The sequence below is a fragment of the Cyanistes caeruleus genome, chromosome 1 (assembly GCF_971803275.1).
Source record: "Cyanistes caeruleus chromosome 1, bCyaCae1.hap1.1, whole genome shotgun sequence".
NCBI lineage: Eukaryota > Metazoa > Chordata > Aves > Passeriformes > Paridae > Cyanistes > Cyanistes caeruleus.
This window is the reverse complement of record NC_141701.1, coordinates 77,422,060-77,445,704: the sequence shown is the minus strand read 5'-3', so window position 1 is coordinate 77,445,704 and position 23,645 is coordinate 77,422,060. Positions and strand designations below refer to the sequence as shown.

The following is a 23,645-nucleotide window of genomic DNA, read 5'->3' as shown; positions in this document are numbered from 1 at the left end:
GGTCTGTTGGAATTCAAGAAGAGCTTGCACAGTCCATTTAAGGAATAGATGTGTTTATTGAAACAATAACAAAGAAGGGTCTGGAATGCTGCATTCACTATCTAGGGGGTATTACTATCTACGGGAAAAGCGCCACCTAAAGTGTCCCAATGTATCTGTCACAATGGAGCCCCGGCGGCTCACTTGAATAAACGGGCAGAAGCCCCCCAAAAGCTTTTCAATCTGAAATTGGGTGACATGGCCCGTGAAGGCTTTGCGCCCGGAAATCTCCTGCTCTGCGATGGAATTGCTTGCCTTGGTGCCGACATGTGTGCTTGTGGGGGTGCTCTTGGGACCTAAGTGACTGTCCTGGGGGTGTAGTGGTGAATCTGCTGCTGCTGACATGGGGCTTCTCCATGGCAGGATCTCAGTTCCTGCTGTGCCACTGCGAGAGGACCTTGATTGCCCAGTTTCCCAGGGGTGATGAGCAGGTGACGGGGGGTGATTTCCAGTGGGCAGCTCCCACTGCCAACAGAGCACAGTGCTCCTTCCGCATGCCCAACAAGTTGGTTTCTGTGGCGCCAAAGCCCTGCAGAGTGTCTGGGATCAGGCAGGATCTTCATTGTGTTCCCCAGTGAACACAAAAGGATGCACAGCAGTGGTGCCTCTTGCTTGGTCCCTGCCCAGCCAGAGCTGCCAGGGAGAGCTTCAGAGCCGCTGTGAAATGGTCAGCATGTGCAAAGGGGAACACAGGGCAAACCTCATCTTTGGAGCCACCTGGGTCTTCAGTGGCTTCTGCACCTGGGAGAGCGTTGAAAGGAGCAATGTGGAGAGAGAATGGTGTGCCTTGGTTCAAAAGGCTTGCTAGTAACAGGGCCTGCTGCCAGCCAGTCACAAATTCACCACTAGTGGAATTTGCCAGTATTCTAGGTCTGTTGGAATTCAAGAAGAGCTTGCACAGTCCGTTTAAGGAATAGATGTGTTTATTGAAACAATAACAAAGAAGGGTCTGGAATGCTGAATTCACTATCTAGGGGGTATTACTATCTACGGGAAAAGGGCCACCTAAAGTGTCCCAGTCTATCTGGTAATTTCACTACCTAGAGGGTCCTAATACATATGGTAAAATTACTACTTACGGGGCTGTAATACGTGCAGCAAATGCACTGACTATGGGGTGTTAATATGTACTGTAAAACTACACTAACTACGGGAGGTTAATATCTAGAGGGTCTGCCAAGAGGCCCCACAAGCACAGCTCTGTGCAGGGAGATCCCTTTCAATGGCCGTAGATCCGCACTTGTTTGAGCCGATGCAGCAGGCGGATGTACTCCTGCACGGCCTTCGTGTGGGCTTCCGGGCTGCTCGCCAGGGGCTCTAAGAGGTTGGGTGGCTGAGCCAGCCGCAAGCCGGAGGGCAATTTGATCTCCCTGGGAAACTTCTCATTGCCTATGACAAAGTGGTGAAGTCGCTTTGTCTCCAGCGAGCACCGCAGGTACTTCAGGATATCCATCAGTCGCTGACGGAAGTCCCTCCTGCCCCAGCGTGTCGGGGGTACGGTGCTCAGGAGGTGCATCACCACAGTCTTCAAGGCGTAGCTGGAAAAACCTACGCCCATCGGGAAGCAGCTGAGGAACTGCAGGCACTTGCAGTGCCAGCTGTCCTGGGGAGCCTGCCCGGAAATGTGCCTGAAGAATTTTGCCTCTGCCACGGCGTAAGTCTCGCGCCACGTTGTGCTTGGCGCGCCTACTTCTGTAGGCTGGCTGCCCACAAAGACATCTGTGTCTCCTTGCCGCACCCCAAAGATCACCTCCACCGTGAAGCTTTCTGTGTCTCTGCTGAGCTGAAATTTACAGGAGCGGCTGCAGGGCTGCAACATTAAATGCCAGTGGCAGGACGGAGGCAAAAACAGCCGGGCTGCTCTCAGGAATCGGTAGAACCACTGGACAGTTTTTTCCACGTCTAGATAGGAGCCAGTGCACAGGGTCTGCAGGAGGCTGGGGTCCTGCTTCCTTCTCAGCTCCTCCTCGGAGTGGTGGAGGAAGCACAGCATGTCCTCCCGCAGCTGCTCCCCTCTGCAGGTGCACAGCAGCTCCACACGGACACAGAAGTTCCTCTGGAGCATCCCTGCGGCGTCCAGCTCCAGGTGGAAAGCGTGTCCTGGAGGGGGACTCAGGGGCACAAGCACACGGTACACAGCATCTTGTGCGTGGGGACTCCAGCCTTCAAAGGCGCTGCCCACTCCGATGGCTTGTTGTGGCACCGGGTAGAAATGGTTGGAAAAGTCTTGTCCAAAGATGTCTGTCAGTTTGTCCATCAGCTCCATTACCAGGGAGCAACCTTTGTCCAGGTCCACTACGTGCAACTCTATGCACTCCTCTAAAGGCCTTCCAAGGTTCCCCTTGGTATTGTGGGCGTCGTCTTCTCTCTTTGCATCCCGTTTGTCTTCTTCGAGTCCGGCAGCATTGTCTTCCTCGCCCTCTTTTGGTAAACCACGGTTTACTTCTCCCTTCGCACCATCATTGCCTTTTTGTGCTTCATTTCCAGCACTGCTTTCTGTCTTTGCAACAACGTTGTTGCCTTCTTCGTTTCCATCCTTATTGTCTTCTTCCACATTTGCATCGTTGCTTTTGATTTCTTCCTTTGCAACAATGTTGTGTCCTGCTTCTTTATCTTCTTCTTCCTCTTTTTCTTCTTCTTTTTCTTCCTCTTCATTTCCAGCAGCATGGGCTTCCTCAGAATTCTCACCATGGTTTACTCCTTCTTTTGCATCCTCATTGCCGTCTTTTGCTTCATTTCCAGCGCTGCTTTCGGCCTTTACATCAATGGTGCTGCCTTCTTCATTTCCATCCAACTTATTTTCTCCCACATTTGCATTGTTGCTTTTGATTTCTCTCTCTGCCGCTGTGTTGTCTCCGCCTTCTTCTTCATCTTCTTCCTCCTTTCCGGCTTCGATGGCTTCCTCAAACTTCTCACCCTGGATTACTCCTTCTGTTGCATCCTCATTGCCTTCTTCTGCCTCATTTCCAGCACTGCTTTCTGCCTTTGCGTCAACGTTGCTGCCTTCTTCATTTCCATCCATGGTGCCTTCTCCCACGTTGGTGCTTTCTATATCTTTCTCTGCAACGATGGTGTCTCCTCCTTCTTCTTCTCCTCCTTCTTCTTCTCCTCCTTCTTCTTCTCCTCCTTCTTCTCCTTCGACTTCTTCCTCCGCCAAGTTGCTGCTGGACCTCTCCTTGACGCCACTGTTGTCGGGATTGCGTCTGATTTTCCCGACTCCAAACCACAGTGCCACGAGAAGGACCAGGATTCCGGTTAGAGCCCAGAGCTGCCAGACCAGCAGGGCTCCCCAGGCGCCACCACTCTGCTCCAGGTTCTTCTGCTCCAGTTCCTCAAGCAGCTGAGCCATCTGCTGGTTCAGATACTCAGCACGCTGCTCCATGCGCTCCCGTGCGGCCTCATCCAGCCCGTCCCCGGCCTGCTGCGGGTACTGGATGAGGCCTTGCGCAAGCAAGAGAAGAAGTGTCGTGGCCAGCATGGCCTAAGGTGCTTTGCAGGGCTCGAGTGGGGATGGGAGGGAGGTACTGAAAAGGGAAATGGGGACAGGAGCCCCCGGGGATCTGAAAGCAGGCACGAGGGGGCCGGGCAGCTGGCAGGCTGCAAGGCCTGTGCCGCTGTCCCGGCAGCAGCACCGCGCCCTGGCAAAGGTGCTCCTGCCAGAGCCTGGCCTCTGGATGCCCGCTGAGACCCGGCTGCCCGCGTACTCGCGCTTCTGCCGTCGGCCTCCTTTGGCGTTCAGCACAGCCTCCTGTCTGCGCGCACACTCGCCGCTCGCCGAGGCTGTACTGGGCCAGCGTCGCCTGCTCCTAATGTTGCTAGCTGCACCCATTGTGACACAGGTGCTGTGATGTCACGGGTGACAGAGTGCATCCTGGCCAGGCCAGCCCCGCCCTCCATCTCTACCTCAGCCCTGGGACTCATAATGGCCCCGGGCAAGCAAAGACGTGAGCCACGCAAAGAGCACACCAACGGGTCACAATGGAGCCCCGGCGGCTCACTTGAATAAACGGGCAGAAGCCCCCCAAAAGCTTTTCAATCTGAAATTGGGTGACATGGCCCGTGAAGGCTTTGCGCCCGGAAATCTCCTGCTCTGCGATGGAATTGCTTGCCTTGGTGCCGACATGTGTGCTTGTGGGGGTGCTCTTGGGACCTAAGTGACTGTCCTGGGGGTGTAGTGGTGAATCTGCTGCTGCTGACATGGGGCTTCTCCATGGCAGGATCTCAGTTCCTGCTGTGCCACTGCGAGAGGACCTTGATTGCCCAGTTTCCCAGGGGTGATGAGCAGGTGACGGGGGGTGATTTCCAGTGGGCAGCTCCCACTGCCAACAGAGCACAGTGCTCCTTCCGCATGCCCAACAAGTTGGTTTCTGTGGCGCCAAAGCCCTGCAGAGTGTCTGGGATCAGGCAGGATCTTCATTGTGTTCCCCAGTGAACACAAAAGGATGCACAGCAGTGGTGCCTCTTGCTTGGTCCCTGCCCAGCCAGAGCTGCCAGGGAGAGCTTCAGAGCCGCTGTGAAATGGTCAGCATGTGCAAAGGGGAACACAGGGCAAACCTCATCTTTGGAGCCACCTGGGTCTTCAGTGGCTTCTGCACCTGGGAGAGCGTTGAAAGGAGCAATGTGGAGAGAGAATGGTGTGCCTTGGTTCAAAAGGCTTGCTAGTAACAGGGCCTGCTGCCAGCCAGTCACAAATTCACCACTAGTGGAATTTGCCAGTATTCTAGGTCTGTTGGAATTCAAGAAGAGCTTGCACAGTCCGTTTAAGGAATAGACGTGTTTATTGAAACAATAACAAAGAAGGGTCTGGAATGCTGAATTCACTATCTAGGGGGTATTACTATCTACGGGAAAAGGGCCACCTAAAGTGTCCCAGTCTATCTGGTAATTTCACTACCTAGAGGGTCCTAATACATATGGTAAAATTACTACTTACGGGGCTGTAATACGTGCAGCAAATGCACTGACTATGGGGTGTTAATATGTACTGTAAAACTACACTAACTACGGGAGGTTAATATCTAGAGGGTCTGCCAAGAGGCCCCACAAGCACAGCTCTGTGCAGGGAGATCCCTTTCAATGGCCGTAGATCCGCACTTGTTTGAGCCGATGCAGCAGGCGGATGTACTCCTGCACGGCCTTCGTGTGGGCTTCCGGGCTGCTCGCCAGGGGCTCTAAGAGGTTGGGTGGCTGAGCCAGCCGCAAGCCGGAGGGCAATTTGATCTCCCTGGGAAACTTCTCATTGCCTATGACAAAGTGGTGAAGTCGCTTTGTCTCCAGCGAGCACCGCAGGTACTTCAGGATATCCATCAGTCGCTGACGGAAGTCCCTCCTGCCCCAGCGTGTCGGGGGTACGGTGCTCAGGAGGTGCATCACCACAGTCTTCAAGGCGTAGCTGGAAAAACCTACGCCCATCGGGAAGCAGCTGAGGAACTGCAGGCACTTGCAGTGCCAGCTGTCCTGGGGAGCCTGCCCGGAAATGTGCCTGAAGAATTTTGCCTCTGCCACGGCGTAAGTCTCGCGCCACGTTGTGCTTGGCGCGCCTACTTCTGTAGGCTGGCTGCCCACAAAGACATCTGTGTCTCCTTGCCGCACCCCAAAGATCACCTCCACCGTGAAGCTTTCTGTGTCTCTGCTGAGCTGAAATTTACAGGAGCGGCTGCAGGGCTGCAACATTAAATGCCAGTGGCAGGACGGAGGCAAAAACAGCCGGGCTGCTCTCAGGAATCGGTAGAACCACTGGACAGTTTTTTCCACGTCTAGATAGGAGCCAGTGCACAGGGTCTGCAGGAGGCTGGGGTCCTGCTTCCTTCTCAGCTCCTCCTCGGAGTGGTGGAGGAAGCACAGCATGTCCTCCCGCAGCTGCTCCCCTCTGCAGGTGCACAGCAGCTCCACACGGACACAGAAGTTCCTCTGGAGCATCCCTGCGGCGTCCAGCTCCAGGTGGAAAGCGTGTCCTGGAGGGGGACTCAGGGGCACAAGCACACGGTACACAGCATCTTGTGCGTGGGGACTCCAGCCTTCAAAGGCGCTGCCCACTCCGATGGCTTGTTGTGGCACCGGGTAGAAATGGTTGGAAAAGTCTTGTCCAAAGATGTCTGTCAGTTTGTCCATCAGCTCCATTACCAGGGAGCAACCTTTGTCCAGGTCCACTACGTGCAACTCTATGCGCTCCTCTAAAGGCCTTCCAAGGTTCCCCTTGGTATTGTGGGCGTCGTCTTCTCTCTTTGCATCCCGTTTGTCTTCTTCGAGTCCGGCAGCATTGTCTTCCTCGCCCTCTTTTGGTAAACCACGGTTTACTTCTCCCTTCGCACCATCATTGCCTTTTTGTGCTTCATTTCCAGCACTGCTTTCTGTCTTTGCAACAACGTTGTTGCCTTCTTCGTTTCCATCCTTATTGTCTTCTTCCACATTTGCATCGTTGCTTTTGATTTCTTCCTTTGCAACAATGTTGTGTCCTGCTTCTTTATCTTCTTCTTCCTCTTTTTCTTCTTCTTTTTCTTCCTCTTCATTTCCAGCAGCATGGGCTTCCTCAGAATTCTCACCATGGTTTACTCCTTCTTTTGCATCCTCATTGCCGTCTTTTGCTTCATTTCCAGCGCTGCTTTCGGCCTTTACATCAATGGTGCTGCCTTCTTCATTTCCATCCAACTTATTTTCTCCCACATTTGCATTGTTGCTTTTGATTTCTCTCTCTGCCGCTGTGTTGTCTCCGCCTTCTTCTTCATCTTCTTCCTCCTTTCCGGCTTCGATGGCTTCCTCAAACTTCTCACCCTGGATTACTCCTTCTGTTGCATCCTCATTGCCTTCTTCTGCCTCATTTCCAGCACTGCTTTCTGCCTTTGCGTCAACGTTGCTGCCTTCTTCATTTCCATCCATGGTGCCTTCTCCCACGTTGGTGCTTTCTATATCTTTCTCTGCAACGATGGTGTCTCCTCCTTCTTCTTCTCCTCCTTCTTCTTCTCCTCCTTCTTCTTCTCCTCCTTCTTCTCCTTCGACTTCTTCCTCCGCCAAGTTGCTGCTGGACCTCTCCTTGACGCCACTGTTGTCGGGATTGCGTCTGATTTTCCCGACTCCAAACCACAGTGCCACGAGAAGGACCAGGATTCCGGTTAGAGCCCAGAGCTGCCAGACCAGCAGGGCTCCCCAGGCGCCACCACTCTGCTCCAGGTTCTTCTGCTCCAGTTCCTCAAGCAGCTGAGCCATCTGCTGGTTCAGATACTCAGCACGCTGCTCCATGCGCTCCCGTGCGGCCTCATCCAGCCCGTCCCCGGCCTGCTGCGGGTACTGGATGAGGCCTTGCGCAAGCAAGAGAAGAAGTGTCGTGGCCAGCATGGCCTAAGGTGCTTTGCAGGGCTCGAGTGGGGATGGGAGGGAGGTACTGAAAAGGGAAATGGGGACAGGAGCCCCCGGGGATCTAAAAGCAGGCACGAGGGGGCCGGGCAGCTGGCAGGCTGCAAGGCCTGTGCCGCTGTCCCGGCAGCAGCACCGCGCCCTGGCAAAGGTGCTCCTGCCAGAGCCTGGCCTCTGGATGCCCGCTGAGACCCGGCTGCCCGCGTACTCGCGCTTCTGCCGTCGGCCTCCTTTGGCGTTCAGCACAGCCTCCTGTCTGCGCGCACACTCGCCGCTCGCCGAGGCTGTACTGGGCCAGCGTCGCCTGCTCCTAATGTTGCTAGCTGCACCCATTGTGACACAGGTGCTGTGATGTCACGGGTGACAGAGTGCATCCTGGCCAGGCCAGCCCCGCCCTCCATCTCTACCTCAGCCCTGGGACTCATAATGGCCCCGGGCAAGCAAAGACGTGAGCCACGCAAAGAGCACACCAATGGGTCACAATGGAGCCCCGGCGGCTCACTTGAATAAACGGGCAGAAGCCCCCCAAAAGCTTTTCAATCTGAAATTGGGTGACATGGCCCGTGAAGGCTTTGCGCCCGGAAATCTCCTGCTCTGCGATGGAATTGCTTGCCTTGGTGCCGACATGTGTGCTTGTGGGGGTGCTCTTGGGACCTAAGTGACTGTCCTGGGGGTGTAGTGGTGAATCTGCTGCTGCTGACATGGGGCTTCTCCATGGCAGGATCTCAGTTCCTGCTGTGCCACTGCGAGAGGACCTTGATTGCCCAGTTTCCCAGGGGTGATGAGCAGGTGACGGGGGGTGATTTCCAGTGGGCAGCTCCCACTGCCAACAGAGCACAGTGCTCCTTCCGCATGCCCAACAAGTTGGTTTCTGTGGCGCCAAAGCCCTGCAGAGTGTCTGGGATCAGGCAGGATCTTCATTGTGTTCCCCAGTGAACACAAAAGGATGCACAGCAGTGGTGCCTCTTGCTTGGTCCCTGCCCAGCCAGAGCTGCCAGGGAGAGCTTCAGAGCCGCTGTGAAATGGTCAGCATGTGCAAAGGGGAACACAGGGCAAACCTCATCTTTGGAGCCACCTGGGTCTTCAGTGGCTTCTGCACCTGGGAGAGCGTTGAAAGGAGCAATGTGGAGAGAGAATGGTGTGCCTTGGTTCAAAAGGCTTGCTAGTAACAGGGCCTGCTGCCAGCCAGTCACAAATTCACCACTAGTGGAATTTGCCAGTATTCTAGGTCTGTTGGAATTCAAGAAGAGCTTGCACAGTCCGTTTAAGGAATAGACGTGTTTATTGAAACAATAACAAAGAAGGGTCTGGAATGCTGAATTCACTATCTAGGGGGTATTACTATCTACGGGAAAAGGGCCACCTAAAGTGTCCCAGTCTATCTGGTAATTTCACTACCTAGAGGGTCCTAATACATATGGTAAAATTACTACTTACGGGGCTGTAATACGTGCAGCAAATGCACTGACTATGGGGTGTTAATATGTACTGTAAAACTACACTAACTACGGGAGGTTAATATCTAGAGGGTCTGCCAAGAGGCCCCACAAGCACAGCTCTGTGCAGGGAGATCCCTTTCAATGGCCGTAGATCCGCACTTGTTTGAGCCGATGCAGCAGGCGGATGTACTCCTGCACGGCCTTCGTGTGGGCTTCCGGGCTGCTCGCCAGGGGCTCTAAGAGGTTGGGTGGCTGAGCCAGCCGCAAGCCGGAGGGCAATTTGATCTCCCTGGGAAACTTCTCATTGCCTATGACAAAGTGGTGAAGTCGCTTTGTCTCCAGCGAGCACCGCAGGTACTTCAGGATATCCATCAGTCGCTGACGGAAGTCCCTCCTGCCCCAGCGTGTCGGGGGTACGGTGCTCAGGAGGTGCATCACCACAGTCTTCAAGGCGTAGCTGGAAAAACCTACGCCCATCGGGAAGCAGCTGAGGAACTGCAGGCACTTGCAGTGCCAGCTGTCCTGGGGAGCCTGCCCGGAAATGTGCCTGAAGAATTTTGCCTCTGCCACGGCGTAAGTCTCGCGCCACGTTGTGCTTGGCGCGCCTACTTCTGTAGGCTGGCTGCCCACAAAGACATCTGTGTCTCCTTGCCGCACCCCAAAGATCACCTCCACCGTGAAGCTTTCTGTGTCTCTGCTGAGCTGAAATTTACAGGAGCGGCTGCAGGGCTGCAACATTAAATGCCAGTGGCAGGACGGAGGCAAAAACAGCCGGGCTGCTCTCAGGAATCGGTAGAACCACTGGACAGTTTTTTCCACGTCTAGATAGGAGCCAGTGCACAGGGTCTGCAGGAGGCTGGGGTCCTGCTTCCTTCTCAGCTCCTCCTCGGAGTGGTGGAGGAAGCACAGCATGTCCTCCCGCAGCTGCTCCCCTCTGCAGGTGCACAGCAGCTCCACACGGACACAGAAGTTCCTCTGGAGCATCCCTGCGGCGTCCAGCTCCAGGTGGAAAGCGTGTCCTGGAGGGGGACTCAGGGGCACAAGCACACGGTACACAGCATCTTGTGCGTGGGGACTCCAGCCTTCAAAGGCGCTGCCCACTCCGATGGCTTGTTGTGGCACCGGGTAGAAATGGTTGGAAAAGTCTTGTCCAAAGATGTCTGTCAGTTTGTCCATCAGCTCCATTACCAGGGAGCAACCTTTGTCCAGGTCCACTACGTGCAACTCTATGCGCTCCTCTAAAGGCCTTCCAAGGTTCCCCTTGGTATTGTGGGCGTCGTCTTCTCTCTTTGCATCCCGTTTGTCTTCTTCGAGTCCGGCAGCATTGTCTTCCTCGCCCTCTTTTGGTAAACCACGGTTTACTTCTCCCTTCGCACCATCATTGCCTTTTTGTGCTTCATTTCCAGCACTGCTTTCTGTCTTTGCAACAACGTTGTTGCCTTCTTCGTTTCCATCCTTATTGTCTTCTTCCACATTTGCATCGTTGCTTTTGATTTCTTCCTTTGCAACAATGTTGTGTCCTGCTTCTTTATCTTCTTCTTCCTCTTTTTCTTCTTCTTTTTCTTCCTCTTCATTTCCAGCAGCATGGGCTTCCTCAGAATTCTCACCATGGTTTACTCCTTCTTTTGCATCCTCATTGCCGTCTTTTGCTTCATTTCCAGCGCTGCTTTCGGCCTTTACATCAATGGTGCTGCCTTCTTCATTTCCATCCAACTTATTTTCTCCCACATTTGCATTGTTGCTTTTGATTTCTCTCTCTGCCGCTGTGTTGTCTCCGCCTTCTTCTTCATCTTCTTCCTCCTTTCCGGCTTCGATGGCTTCCTCAAACTTCTCACCCTGGATTACTCCTTCTGTTGCATCCTCATTGCCTTCTTCTGCCTCATTTCCAGCACTGCTTTCTGCCTTTGCGTCAACGTTGCTGCCTTCTTCATTTCCATCCATGGTGCCTTCTCCCACGTTGGTGCTTTCTATATCTTTCTCTGCAACGATGGTGTCTCCTCCTTCTTCTTCTCCTCCTTCTTCTTCTCCTCCTTCTTCTTCTCCTCCTTCTTCTCCTTCGACTTCTTCCTCCGCCAAGTTGCTGCTGGACCTCTCCTTGACGCCACTGTTGTCGGGATTGCGTCTGATTTTCCCGACTCCAAACCACAGTGCCACGAGAAGGACCAGGATTCCGGTTAGAGCCCAGAGCTGCCAGACCAGCAGGGCTCCCCAGGCGCCACCACTCTGCTCCAGGTTCTTCTGCTCCAGTTCCTCAAGCAGCTGAGCCATCTGCTGGTTCAGATACTCAGCACGCTGCTCCATGCGCTCCCGTGCGGCCTCATCCAGCCCGTCCCCGGCCTGCTGCGGGTACTGGATGAGGCCTTGCGCAAGCAAGAGAAGAAGTGTCGTGGCCAGCATGGCCTAAGGTGCTTTGCAGGGCTCGAGTGGGGATGGGAGGGAGGTACTGAAAAGGGAAATGGGGACAGGAGCCCCCGGGGATCTGAAAGCAGGCACGAGGGGGCCGGGCAGCTGGCAGGCTGCAAGGCCTGTGCCGCTGTCCTGGCAGCAGCACCGCGCCCTGGCAAAGGTGCTCCTGCCAGAGCCTGGCCTCTGGATGCCCGCTGAGACCCGGCTGCCCGCGTACTCGCGCTTCTGCCGTCGGCCTCCTTTGGCGTTCAGCACAGCCTCCTGTCTGCGCGCACACTCGCCGCTCGCCGAGGCTGTACTGGGCCAGCGTCGCCTGCTCCTAATGTTGCTAGCTGCACCCATTGTGACACAGGTGCTGTGATGTCACGGGTGACAGAGTGCATCCTGGCCAGGCCAGCCCCGCCCTCCATCTCTACCTCAGCCCTGGGACTCATAATGGCCCCGGGCAAGCAAAGACGTGAGCCACGCAAAGAGCACACCAACGGGTCACAATGGAGCCCCGGCGGCTCACTTGAATAAACGGGCAGAAGCCCCCCAAAAGCTTTTCAATCTGAAATTGGGTGACATGGCCCGTGAAGGCTTTGCGCCCGGAAATCTCCTGCTCTGCGATGGAATTGCTTGCCTTGGTGCCGACATGTGTGCTTGTGGGGGTGCTCTTGGGACCTAAGTGACTGTCCTGGGGGTGTAGTGGTGAATCTGCTGCTGCTGACATGGGGCTTCTCCATGGCAGGATCTCAGTTCCTGCTGTGCCACTGCGAGAGGACCTTGATTGCCCAGTTTCCCAGGGGTGATGAGCAGGTGACGGGGGGTGATTTCCAGTGGGCAGCTCCCACTGCCAACAGAGCACAGTGCTCCTTCCGCATGCCCAACAAGTTGGTTTCTGTGGCGCCAAAGCCCTGCAGAGTGTCTGGGATCAGGCAGGATCTTCATTGTGTTCCCCAGTGAACACAAAAGGATGCACAGCAGTGGTGCCTCTTGCTTGGTCCCTGCCCAGCCAGAGCTGCCAGGGAGAGCTTCAGAGCCGCTGTGAAATGGTCAGCATGTGCAAAGGGGAACACAGGGCAAACCTCATCTTTGGAGCCACCTGGGTCTTCAGTGGCTTCTGCACCTGGGAGAGCGTTGAAAGGAGCAATGTGGAGAGAGAATGGTGTGCCTTGGTTCAAAAGGCTTGCTAGTAACAGGGCCTGCTGCCAGCCAGTCACAAATTCACCACTAGTGGAATTTGCCAGTATTCTAGGTCTGTTGGAATTCAAGAAGAGCTTGCACAGTCCGTTTAAGGAATAGACGTGTTTATTGAAACAATAACAAAGAAGGGTCTGGAATGCTGAATTCACTATCTAGGGGGTATTACTATCTACGGGAAAAGGGCCACCTAAAGTGTCCCAGTCTATCTGGTAATTTCACTACCTAGAGGGTCCTAATACATATGGTAAAATTACTACTTACGGGGCTGTAATACGTGCAGCAAATGCACTGACTATGGGGTGTTAATATGTACTGTAAAACTACACTAACTACGGGAGGTTAATATCTAGAGGGTCTGCCAAGAGGCCCCACAAGCACAGCTCTGTGCAGGGAGATCCCTTTCAATGGCCGTAGATCCGCACTTGTTTGAGCCGATGCAGCAGGCGGATGTACTCCTGCACGGCCTTCGTGTGGGCTTCCGGGCTGCTCGCCAGGGGCTCTAAGAGGTTGGGTGGCTGAGCCAGCCGCAAGCCGGAGGGCAATTTGATCTCCCTGGGAAACTTCTCATTGCCTATGACAAAGTGGTGAAGTCGCTTTGTCTCCAGCGAGCACCGCAGGTACTTCAGGATATCCATCAGTCGCTGACGGAAGTCCCTCCTGCCCCAGCGTGTCGGGGGTACGGTGCTCAGGAGGTGCATCACCACAGTCTTCAAGGCGTAGCTGGAAAAACCTACGCCCATCGGGAAGCAGCTGAGGAACTGCAGGCACTTGCAGTGCCAGCTGTCCTGGGGAGCCTGCCCGGAAATGTGCCTGAAGAATTTTGCCTCTGCCACGGCGTAAGTCTCGCGCCACGTTGTGCTTGGCGCGCCTACTTCTGTAGGCTGGCTGCCCACAAAGACATCTGTGTCTCCTTGCCGCACCCCAAAGATCACCTCCACCGTGAAGCTTTCTGTGTCTCTGCTGAGCTGAAATTTACAGGAGCGGCTGCAGGGCTGCAACATTAAATGCCAGTGGCAGGACGGAGGCAAAAACAGCCGGGCTGCTCTCAGGAATCGGTAGAACCACTGGACAGTTTTTTCCACGTCTAGATAGGAGCCAGTGCACAGGGTCTGCAGGAGGCTGGGGTCCTGCTTCCTTCTCAGCTCCTCCTCGGAGTGGTGGAGGAAGCACAGCATGTCCTCCCGCAGCTGCTCCCCTCTGCAGGTGCACAGCAGCTCCACACGGACACAGAAGTTCCTCTGGAGCATCCCTGCGGCGTCCAGCTCCAGGTGGAAAGCGTGTCCTGGAGGGGGACTCAGGGGCACAAGCACACGGTACACAGCATCTTGTGCGTGGGGACTCCAGCCTTCAAAGGCGCTGCCCACTCCGATGGCTTGTTGTGGCACCGGGTAGAAATGGTTGGAAAAGTCTTGTCCAAAGATGTCTGTCAGTTTGTCCATCAGCTCCATTACCAGGGAGCAACCTTTGTCCAGGTCCACTACGTGCAACTCTATGCGCTCCTCTAAAGGCCTTCCAAGGTTCCCCTTGGTATTGTGGGCGTCGTCTTCTCTCTTTGCATCCCGTTTGTCTTCTTCGAGTCCGGCAGCATTGTCTTCCTCGCCCTCTTTTGGTAAACCACGGTTTACTTCTCCCTTCGCACCATCATTGCCTTTTTGTGCTTCATTTCCAGCACTGCTTTCTGTCTTTGCAACAACGTTGTTGCCTTCTTCGTTTCCATCCTTATTGTCTTCTTCCACATTTGCATCGTTGCTTTTGATTTCTTCCTTTGCAACAATGTTGTGTCCTGCTTCTTTATCTTCTTCTTCCTCTTTTTCTTCTTCTTTTTCTTCCTCTTCATTTCCAGCAGCATGGGCTTCCTCAGAATTCTCACCATGGTTTACTCCTTCTTTTGCATCCTCATTGCCGTCTTTTGCTTCATTTCCAGCGCTGCTTTCGGCCTTTACATCAATGGTGCTGCCTTCTTCATTTCCATTCAACTTATTTTCTCCCACATTTGCATTGTTGCTTTTGATTTCTCTCTCTGCCGCTGTGTTGTCTCCGCCTTCTTCTTCATCTTCTTCCTCCTTTCCGGCTTCGATGGCTTCCTCAAACTTCTCACCCTGGATTACTCCTTCTGTTGCATCCTCATTGCCTTCTTCTGCCTCATTTCCAGCACTGCTTTCTGCCTTTGCGTCAACGTTGCTGCCTTCTTCATTTCCATCCATGGTGCCTTCTCCCACGTTGGTGCTTTCTATATCTTTCTCTGCAACGATGGTGTCTCCTCCTTCTTCTTCTCCTCCTTCTTCTTCTCCTCCTTCTTCTTCTCCTCCTTCTTCTCCTTCGACTTCTTCCTCCGCCAAGTTGCTGCTGGACCTCTCCTTGACGCCACTGTTGTCGGGATTGCGTCTGATTTTCCCGACTCCAAACCACAGTGCCACGAGAAGGACCAGGATTCCGGTTAGAGCCCAGAGCTGCCAGACCAGCAGGGCTCCCCAGGCGCCACCACTCTGCTCCAGGTTCTTCTGCTCCAGTTCCTCAAGCAGCTGAGCCATCTGCTGGTTCAGATACTCAGCACGCTGCTCCATGCGCTCCCGTGCGGCCTCATCCAGCCCGTCCCCGGCCTGCTGCGGGTACTGGATGAGGCCTTGCGCAAGCAAGAGAAGAAGTGTCGTGGCCAGCATGGCCTAAGGTGCTTTGCAGGGCTCGAGTGGGGATGGGAGGGAGGTACTGAAAAGGGAAATGGGGACAGGAGCCCCCGGGGATCTGAAAGCAGGCACGAGGGGGCCGGGCAGCTGGCAGGCTGCAAGGCCTGTGCCGCTGTCCCGGCAGCAGCACCGCGCCCTGGCAAAGGTGCTCCTGCCAGAGCCTGGCCTCTGGATGCCCGCTGAGACCCGGCTGCCCGCGTACTCGCGCTTCTGCCGTCGGCCTCCTTTGGCGTTCAGCACAGCCTCCTGTCTGCGCGCACACTCGCCGCTCGCCGAGGCTGTACTGGGCCAGCGTCGCCTGCTCCTAATGTTGCTAGCTGCACCCATTGTGACACAGGTGCTGTGATGTCACGGGTGACAGAGTGCATCCTGGCCAGGCCAGCCCCGCCCTCCATCTCTACCTCAGCCCTGGGACTCATAATGGCCCCGGGCAAGCAAAGACGTGAGCCACGCAAAGAGCACACCAACGGGTCACAATGGAGCCCCGGCGGCTCACTTGAATAAACGGGCAGAAGCCCCCCAAAAGCTTTTCAATCTGAAATTGGGTGACATGGCCCGTGAAGGCTTTGCGCCCGGAAATCTCCTGCTCTGCGATGGAATTGCTTGCCTTGGTGCCGACATGTGTGCTTGTGGGGGTGCTCTTGGGACCTAAGTGACTGTCCTGGGGGTGTAGTGGTGAATCTGCTGCTGCTGACATGGGGCTTCTCCATGGCAGGATCTCAGTTCCTGCTGTGCCACTGCGAGAGGACCTTGATTGCCCAGTTTCCCAGGGGTGATGAGCAGGTGACGGGGGGTGATTTCCAGTGGGCAGCTCCCACTGCCAACAGAGCACAGTGCTCCTTCCGCATGCCCAACAAGTTGGTTTCTGTGGCGCCAAAGCCCTGCAGAGTGTCTGGGATCAGGCAGGATCTTCATTGTGTTCCCCAGTGAACACAAAAGGATGCACAGCAGTGGTGCCTCTTGCTTGGTCCCTGCCCAGCCCGAACTGCCAGGGAGAGCTTCAGAGCCGCTGTGAAATGGTCAGCATGTGCAAAGGGGAACACAGGGCAAACCTCATCTTTGGAGCCACCTGGGTCTTCAGTGGCTTCTGCACCTGGGAGAGCGTTGAAAGGAGCAATGTGGAGAGAGAATGGTGTGCCTTGGTTCAAAAGGCTTGCTAGTAACAGGGCCTGCTGCCAGCCAGTCACAAATTCACCACTAGTGGAATTTGCCAGTATTCTAGGTCTGTTGGAATTCAAGAAGAGCTTGCACAGTCCGTTTAAGGAATAGACGTGTTTATTGAAACAATAACAAAGAAGGGTCTGGAATGCTGAATTCACTATCTAGGGGGTATTACTATCTACGGGAAAAGGGCCACCTAAAGTGTCCCAGTCTATCTGGTAATTTCACTACCTAGAGGGTCCTAATACATATGGTAAAATTACTACTTACGGGGCTGTAATACGTGCAGCAAATGCACTGACTATGGGGTGTTAATATGTACTGTAAAACTACACTAACTACGGGAGGTTAATATCTAGAGGGTCTGCCAAGAGGCCCCACAAGCACAGCTCTGTGCAGGGAGATCCCTTTCAATGGCCGTAGATCCGCACTTGTTTGAGCCGATGCAGCAGGCGGATGTACTCCTGCACGGCCTTCGTGTGGGCTTCCGGGCTGCTCGCCAGGGGCTCTAAGAGGTTGGGTGGCTGAGCCAGCCGCAAGCCGGAGGGCAATTTGATCTCCCTGGGAAACTTCTCATTGCCTATGACAAAGTGGTGAAGTCGCTTTGTCTCCAGCGAGCACCGCAGGTACTTCAGGATATCCATCAGTCGCTGACGGAAGTCCCTCCTGCCCCAGCGTGTCGGGGGTACGGTGCTCAGGAGGTGCATCACCACAGTCTTCAAGGCGTAGCTGGAAAAACCTACGCCCATCGGGAAGCAGCTGAGGAACTGCAGGCACTTGCAGTGCCAGCTGTCCTGGGGAGCCTGCCCGGAAATGTGCCTGAAGAATTTTGCCTCTGCCACGGCGTAAGTCTCGCGCCACGTTGTGCTTGGCGCGCCTACTTCTGTAGGCTGGCTGCCCACAAAGACATCTGTGTCTCCTTGCCGCACCCCAAAGATCACCTCCACCGTGAAGCTTTCTGTGTCTCTGCTGAGCTGAAATTTACAGGAGCGGCTGCAGGGCTGCAACATTAAATGCCAGTGGCAGGACGGAGGCAAAAACAGCCGGGCTGCTCTCAGGAATCGGTAGAACCACTGGACAGTTTTTTCCACGTCTAGATAGGAGCCAGTGCACAGGGTCTGCAGGAGGCTGGGGTCCTGCTTCCTTCTCAGCTCCTCCTCGGAGTGGTGGAGGAAGCACAGCATGTCCTCCCGCAGCTGCTCCCCTCTGCAGGTGCACAGCAGCTCCACACGGACACAGAAGTTCCTCTGGAGCATCCCTGCGGCGTCCAGCTCCAGGTGGAAAGCGTGTCCTGGAGGGGGACTCAGGGGCACAAGCACACGGTACACAGCATCTTGTGCGTGGGGACTCCAGCCTTCAAAGGCGCTGCCCACTCCGATGGCTTGTTGTGGCACCGGGTAGAAATGGTTGGAAAAGTCTTGTCCAAAGATGTCTGTCAGTTTGTCCATCAGCTCCATTACCAGGGAGCAACCTTTGTCCAGGTCCACTACGTGCAACTCTATGCGCTCCTCTAAAGGCCTTCCAAGGTTCCCCTTGGTATTGTGGGCGTCGTCTTCTCTCTTTGCATCCCGTTTGTCTTCTTCGAGTCCGGCAGCATTGTCTTCCTCGCCCTCTTTTGGTAAACCACGGTTTACTTCTCCCTTCGCACCATCATTGCCTTTTTGTGCTTCATTTCCAGCACTGCTTTCTGTCTTTGCAACAACGTTGTTGCCTTCTTCGTTTCCATCCTTATTGTCTTCTTCCACATTTGCATCGTTGCTTTTGATTTCTTCCTTTGCAACAATGTTGTGTCCTGCTTCTTTATCTTCTTCTTCCTCTTTTTCTTCTTCTTTTTCTTCCTCTTCATTTCCAGCAGCATGGGCTTCCTCAGAATTCTCACCATGGTTTACTCCTTCTTTTGCATCCTCATTGCCGTCTTTTGCTTCATTTCCAGCGCTGCTTTCGGCCTTTACATCAATGGTGCTGCCTTCTTCATTTCCATCCAACTTATTTTCTCCCACATTTGCATTGTTGCTTTTGATTTCTCTCTCTGCCGCTGTGTTGTCTCCGCCTTCTTCTTCATCTTCTTCCTCCTTTCCGGCTTCGATGGCTTCCTCAAACTTCTCACCCTGGATTACTCCTTCTGTTGCATCCTCATTGCCTTCTTCTGCCTCATTTCCAGCACTGCTTTCTGCCTTTGCGTCAACGTTGCTGCCTTCTTCATTTCCATCCATGGTGCCTTCTCCCACGTTGGTGCTTTCTATATCTTTCTCTGCAACGATGGTGTCTCCTCCTTCTTCTTCTCCTCCTTCTTCTTCTCCTCCTTCTTCTTCTCCTCCTTCTTCTCCTTCGACTTCTTCCTCCGCCAAGTTGCTGCTGGACCTCTCCTTGACGCCACTGTTGTCGGGATTGCGTCTGATTTTCCCGACTCCAAACCACAGTGCCACGAGAAGGACCAGGATTCCGGTTAGAGCCCAGAGCTGCCAGACCAGCAGGGCTCCCCAGGCGCCACCACTCTGCTCCAGGTTCTTCTGCTCCAGTTCCTCAAGCAGCTGAGCCATCTGCTGGTTCAGATACTCAGCACGCTGCTCCATGCGCTCCCGTGCGGCCTCATCCAGCCCGTCCCCGGCCTGCTGCGGGTACTGGATGAGGCCTTGCGCAAGCAAGAGAAGAAGTGTCGTGGCCAGCATGGCCTAAGGTGCTTTGCAGGGCTCGAGTGGGGATGGGAGGGAGGTACTGAAAAGGGAAATGGGGACAGGAGCCCCCGGGGATCTGAAAGCAGGCACGAGGGGGCCGGGCAGCTGGCAGGCTGCAAGGCCTGTGCCGCTGTCCTGGCAGCAGCACCGCGCCCTGGCAAAGGTGCTCCTGCCAGAGCCTGGCCTCTGGATGCCCGCTGAGACCCGGCTGCCCGCGTACTCGCGCTTCTGCCGTCGGCCTCCTTTGGCGTTCAGCACAGCCTCCTGTCTGCGCGCACACTCGCCGCTCGCCGAGGCTGTACTGGGCCAGCGTCGCCTGCTCCTAATGTTGCTAGCTGCACCCATTGTGACACAGGTGCTGTGATGTCACGGGTGACAGAGTGCATCCTGGCCAGGCCAGCCCCGCCCTCCATCTCTACCTCAGCCCTGGGACTCATAATGGCCCCGGGCAAGCAAAGACGTGAGCCACGCAAAGAGCACACCAACGGGTCACAATGGAGCCCCGGCGGCTCACTTGAATAAACGGGCAGAAGCCCCCCAAAAGCTTTTCAATCTGAAATTGGGTGACATGGCCCGTGAAGGCTTTGCGCCCGGAAATCTCCTGCTCTGCGATGGAATTGCTTGCCTTGGTGCCGACATGTGTGCTTGTGGGGGTGCTCTTGGGACCTAAGTGACTGTCCTGGGGGTGTAGTGGTGAATCTGCTGCTGCTGACATGGGGCTTCTCCATGGCAGGATCTCAGTTCCTGCTGTGCCACTGCGAGAGGACCTTGATTGCCCAGTTTCCCAGGGGTGATGAGCAGGTGACGGGGGGTGATTTCCAGTGGGCAGCTCCCACTGCCAACAGAGCACAGTGCTCCTTCCGCATGCCCAACAAGTTGGTTTCTGTGGCGCCAAAGCCCTGCAGAGTGTCTGGGATCAGGCAGGATCTTCATTGTGTTCCCCAGTGAACACAAAAGGATGCACAGCAGTGGTGCCTCTTGCTTGGTCCCTGCCCAGCCAGAGCTGCCAGGGAGAGCTTCAGAGCCGCTGTGAAATGGTCAGCATGTGCAAAGGGGAACACAGGGCAAACCTCATCTTTGGAGCCACCTGGGTCTTCAGTGGCTTCTGCACCTGGGAGAGCGTTGAAAGGAGCAATGTGGAGAGAGAATGGTGTGCCTTGGTTCAAAAGGCTTGCTAGTAACAGGGCCTGCTGCCAGCCAGTCACAAATTCACCACTAGTGGAATTTGCCAGTATTCTAGGTCTGTTGGAATTCAAGAAGAGCTTGCACAGTCCGTTTAAGGAATAGACGTGTTTATTGAAACAATAACAAAGAAGGGTCTGGAATGCTGAATTCACTATCTAGGGGGTATTACTATCTACGGGAAAAGGGCCACCTAAAGTGTCCCAGTCTATCTGGTAATTTCACTACCTAGAGGGTCCTAATACATATGGTAAAATTACTACTTACGGGGCTGTAATACGTGCAGCAAATGCACTGACTATGGGGTGTTAATATGTACTGTAAAACTACACTAACTACGGGAGGTTAATATCTAGAGGGTCTGCCAAGAGGCCCCACAAGCACAGCTCTGTGCAGGGAGATCCCTTTCAATGGCCGTAGATCCGCACTTGTTTGAGCCGATGCAGCAGGCGGATGTACTCCTGCACGGCCTTCGTGTGGGCTTCCGGGCTGCTCGCCAGGGGCTCTAAGAGGTTGGGTGGCTGAGCCAGCCGCAAGCCGGAGGGCAATTTGATCTCCCTGGGAAACTTCTCATTGCCTATGACAAAGTGGTGAAGTCGCTTTGTCTCCAGCGAGCACCGCAGGTACTTCAGGATATCCATCAGTCGCTGACGGAAGTCCCTCCTGCCCCAGCGTGTCGGGGGTACGGTGCTCAGGAGGTGCATCACCACAGTCTTCAAGGCGTAGCTGGAAAAACCTACGCCCATCGGGAAGCAGCTGAGGAACTGCAGGCACTTGCAGTGCCAGCTGTCCTGGGGAGCCTGCCCGGAAATGTGCCTGAAGAATTTTGCCTCTGCCACGGCGTAAGTCTCGCGCCACGTTGTGCTTGGCGCGCCTACTTCTGTAGGCTGGCTGCCCACAAAGACATCTGTGTCTCCTTGCCGCACCCCAAAGATCACCTCCACCGTGAAGCTTTCTGTGTCTCTGCTGAGCTGAAATTTACAGGAGCGGCTGCAGGGCTGCAACATTAAATGCCAGTGGCAGGACGGAGGCAAAAACAGCCGGGCTGCTCTCAGGAATCGGTAGAACCACTGGACAGTTTTTTCCACGTCTAGATAGGAGCCAGTGCACAGGGTCTGCAGGAGGCTGGGGTCCTGCTTCCTTCTCAGCTCCTCCTCGGAGTGGTGGAGGAAGCACAGCATGTCCTCCCGCAGCTGCTCCCCTCTGCAGGTGCACAGCAGCTCCACACGGACACAGAAGTTCCTCTGGAGCATCCCTGCGGCGTCCAGCTCCAGGTGGAAAGCGTGTCCTGGAGGGGGACTCAGGGGCACAAGCACACGGTACACAGCATCTTGTGCGTGGGGACTCCAGCCTTCAAAGGCGCTGCCCACTCCGATGGCTTGTTGTGGCACCGGGTAGAAATGGTTGGAAAAGTCTTGTCCAAAGATGTCTGTCAGTTTGTCCATCAGCTCCATTACCAGGGAGCAACCTTTGTCCAGGTCCACTACGTGCAACTCTATGCGCTCCTCTAAAGGCCTTCCAAGGTTCCCCTTGGTATTGTGGGCGTCGTCTTCTCTCTTTGCATCCCGTTTGTCTTCTTCGAGTCCGGCAGCATTGTCTTCCTCGCCCTCTTTTGGTAAACCACGGTTTACTTCTCCCTTCGCACCATCATTGCCTTTTTGTGCTTCATTTCCAGCACTGCTTTCTGTCTTTGCAACAACGTTGTTGCCTTCTTCGTTTCCATCCTTATTGTCTTCTTCCACATTTGCATCGTTGCTTTTGATTTCTTCCTTTGCAACAATGTTGTGTCCTGCTTCTTTATCTTCTTCTTCCTCTTTTTCTTCTTCTTTTTCTTCCTCTTCATTTCCAGCAGCATGGGCTTCCTCAGAATTCTCACCATGGTTTACTCCTTCTTTTGCATCCTCATTGCCGTCTTTTGCTTCATTTCCAGCGCTGCTTTCGGCCTTTACATCAATGGTGCTGCCTTCTTCATTTCCATTCAACTTATTTTCTCCCACATTTGCATTGTTGCTTTTGATTTCTCTCTCTGCCGCTGTGTTGTCTCCGCCTTCTTCTTCATCTTCTTCCTCCTTTCCGGCTTCGATGGCTTCCTCAAACTTCTCACCCTGGATTACTCCTTCTGTTGCATCCTCATTGCCTTCTTCTGCCTCATTTCCAGCACTGCTTTCTGCCTTTGCGTCAACGTTGCTGCCTTCTTCATTTCCATCCATGGTGCCTTCTCCCACGTTGGTGCTTTCTATATCTTTCTCTGCAACGATGGTGTCTCCTCCTTCTTCTTCTCCTCCTTCTTCTTCTCCTCCTTCTTCTTCTCCTCCTTCTTCTCCTTCGACTTCTTCCTCCGCCAAGTTGCTGCTGGACCTCTCCTTGACGCCACTGTTGTCGGGATTGCGTCTGATTTTCCCGACTCCAAACCACAGTGCCACGAGAAGGACCAGGATTCCGGTTAGAGCCCAGAGCTGCCAGACCAGCAGGGCTCCCCAGGCGCCACCACTCTGCTCCAGGTTCTTCTGCTCCAGTTCCTCAAGCAGCTGAGCCATCTGCTGGTTCAGATACTCAGCACGCTGCTCCATGCGCTCCCGTGCGGCCTCATCCAGCCCGTCCCCGGCCTGCTGCGGGTACTGGATGAGGCCTTGCGCAAGCAAGAGAAGAAGTGTCGTGGCCAGCATGGCCTAAGGTGCTTTGCAGGGCTCGAGTGGGGATGGGAGGGAGGTACTGAAAAGGGAAATGGGGACAGGAGCCCCCGGGGATCTGAAAGCAGGCACGAGGGGGCCGGGCAGCTGGCAGGCTGCAAGGCCTGTGCCGCTGTCCCGGCAGCAGCACCGCGCCCTGGCAAAGGTGCTCCTGCCAGAGCCTGGCCTCTGGATGCCCGCTGAGACCCGGCTGCCCGCGTACTCGCGCTTCTGCCGTCGGCCTCCTTTGGCGTTCAGCACAGCCTCCTGTCTGCGCGCACACTCGCCGCTCGCCGAGGCTGTACTGGGCCAGCGTCGCCTGCTCCTAATGTTGCTAGCTGCACCCATTGTGACACAGGTGCTGTGATGTCACGGGTGACAGAGTGCATCCTGGCCAGGCCAGCCCCGCCCTCCATCTCTACCTCAGCCCTGGGACTCATAATGGCCCCGGGCAAGCAAAGACGTGAGCCACGCAAAGAGCACACCAACGGGTCACAATGGAGCCCCGGCGGCTCACTTGAATAAACGGGCAGAAGCCCCCCAAAAGCTTTTCAATCTGAAATTGGGTGACATGGCCCGTGAAGGCTTTGCGCCCGGAAATCTCCTGCTCTGCGATGGAATTGCTTGCCTTGGTGCCGACATGTGTGCTTGTGGGGGTGCTCTTGGGACCTAAGTGACTGTCCTGGGGGTGTAGTGGTGAATCTGCTGCTGCTGACATGGGGCTTCTCCATGGCAGGATCTCAGTTCCTGCTGTGCCACTGCGAGAGGACCTTGATTGCCCAGTTTCCCAGGGGTGATGAGCAGGTGACGGGGGGTGATTTCCAGTGGGCAGCTCCCACTGCCAACAGAGCACAG

General features: G+C 54.9%; 7 protein-coding genes across 12 annotated transcripts in view; 1 reads left to right on the top strand and 6 right to left on the bottom strand.

Moving 5' to 3' along the window:
• Positions 1-23,645, top strand: part of CDH18 (cadherin 18) — a 438,213-nt gene that overhangs the window by 138,431 nt on the left and 276,137 nt on the right. The gene's annotated exons all lie outside the window — the stretch shown is intronic.
• Positions 945-3,517, bottom strand: LOC147655639 (uncharacterized). Its single transcript, XM_086898566.1, has one exon. It carries the CDS (start codon positions 3,515-3,517, stop codon positions 1,259-1,261), a length of 2,259 nt encoding a protein of 752 aa, XP_086754692.1. The 3' UTR covers positions 945-1,258.
• LOC147655638 (uncharacterized) lies at positions 4,799-7,673 on the bottom strand. Its single transcript, XM_086898601.1, has one exon. It carries the CDS (start codon positions 7,369-7,371, stop codon positions 5,113-5,115), a length of 2,259 nt encoding a protein of 752 aa, XP_086754727.1. The 5' UTR covers positions 7,372-7,673; the 3' UTR covers positions 4,799-5,112.
• Positions 8,653-12,429, bottom strand: LOC147655637 (uncharacterized). The gene has a single exon (XM_086898575.1). The coding sequence runs from the start codon at positions 11,223-11,225 to the stop codon at positions 8,967-8,969; it is 2,259 nt and encodes a 752-aa protein (XP_086754701.1). The 5' UTR covers positions 11,226-12,429; the 3' UTR covers positions 8,653-8,966.
• LOC147655636 (uncharacterized) lies at positions 12,507-15,382 on the bottom strand. Its single transcript, XM_086898614.1, has one exon. The coding sequence runs from the start codon at positions 15,077-15,079 to the stop codon at positions 12,821-12,823; it is 2,259 nt and encodes a 752-aa protein (XP_086754740.1). The 5' UTR covers positions 15,080-15,382; the 3' UTR covers positions 12,507-12,820.
• On the bottom strand, positions 16,361-20,137 carry LOC147655635 (uncharacterized). Its single transcript, XM_086898583.1, has one exon. The coding sequence runs from the start codon at positions 18,931-18,933 to the stop codon at positions 16,675-16,677; it is 2,259 nt and encodes a 752-aa protein (XP_086754709.1). The 5' UTR covers positions 18,934-20,137; the 3' UTR covers positions 16,361-16,674.
• Positions 20,215-23,090, bottom strand: LOC147655634 (uncharacterized). Its single transcript, XM_086898624.1, has one exon. It carries the CDS (start codon positions 22,785-22,787, stop codon positions 20,529-20,531), a length of 2,259 nt encoding a protein of 752 aa, XP_086754750.1. The 5' UTR covers positions 22,788-23,090; the 3' UTR covers positions 20,215-20,528.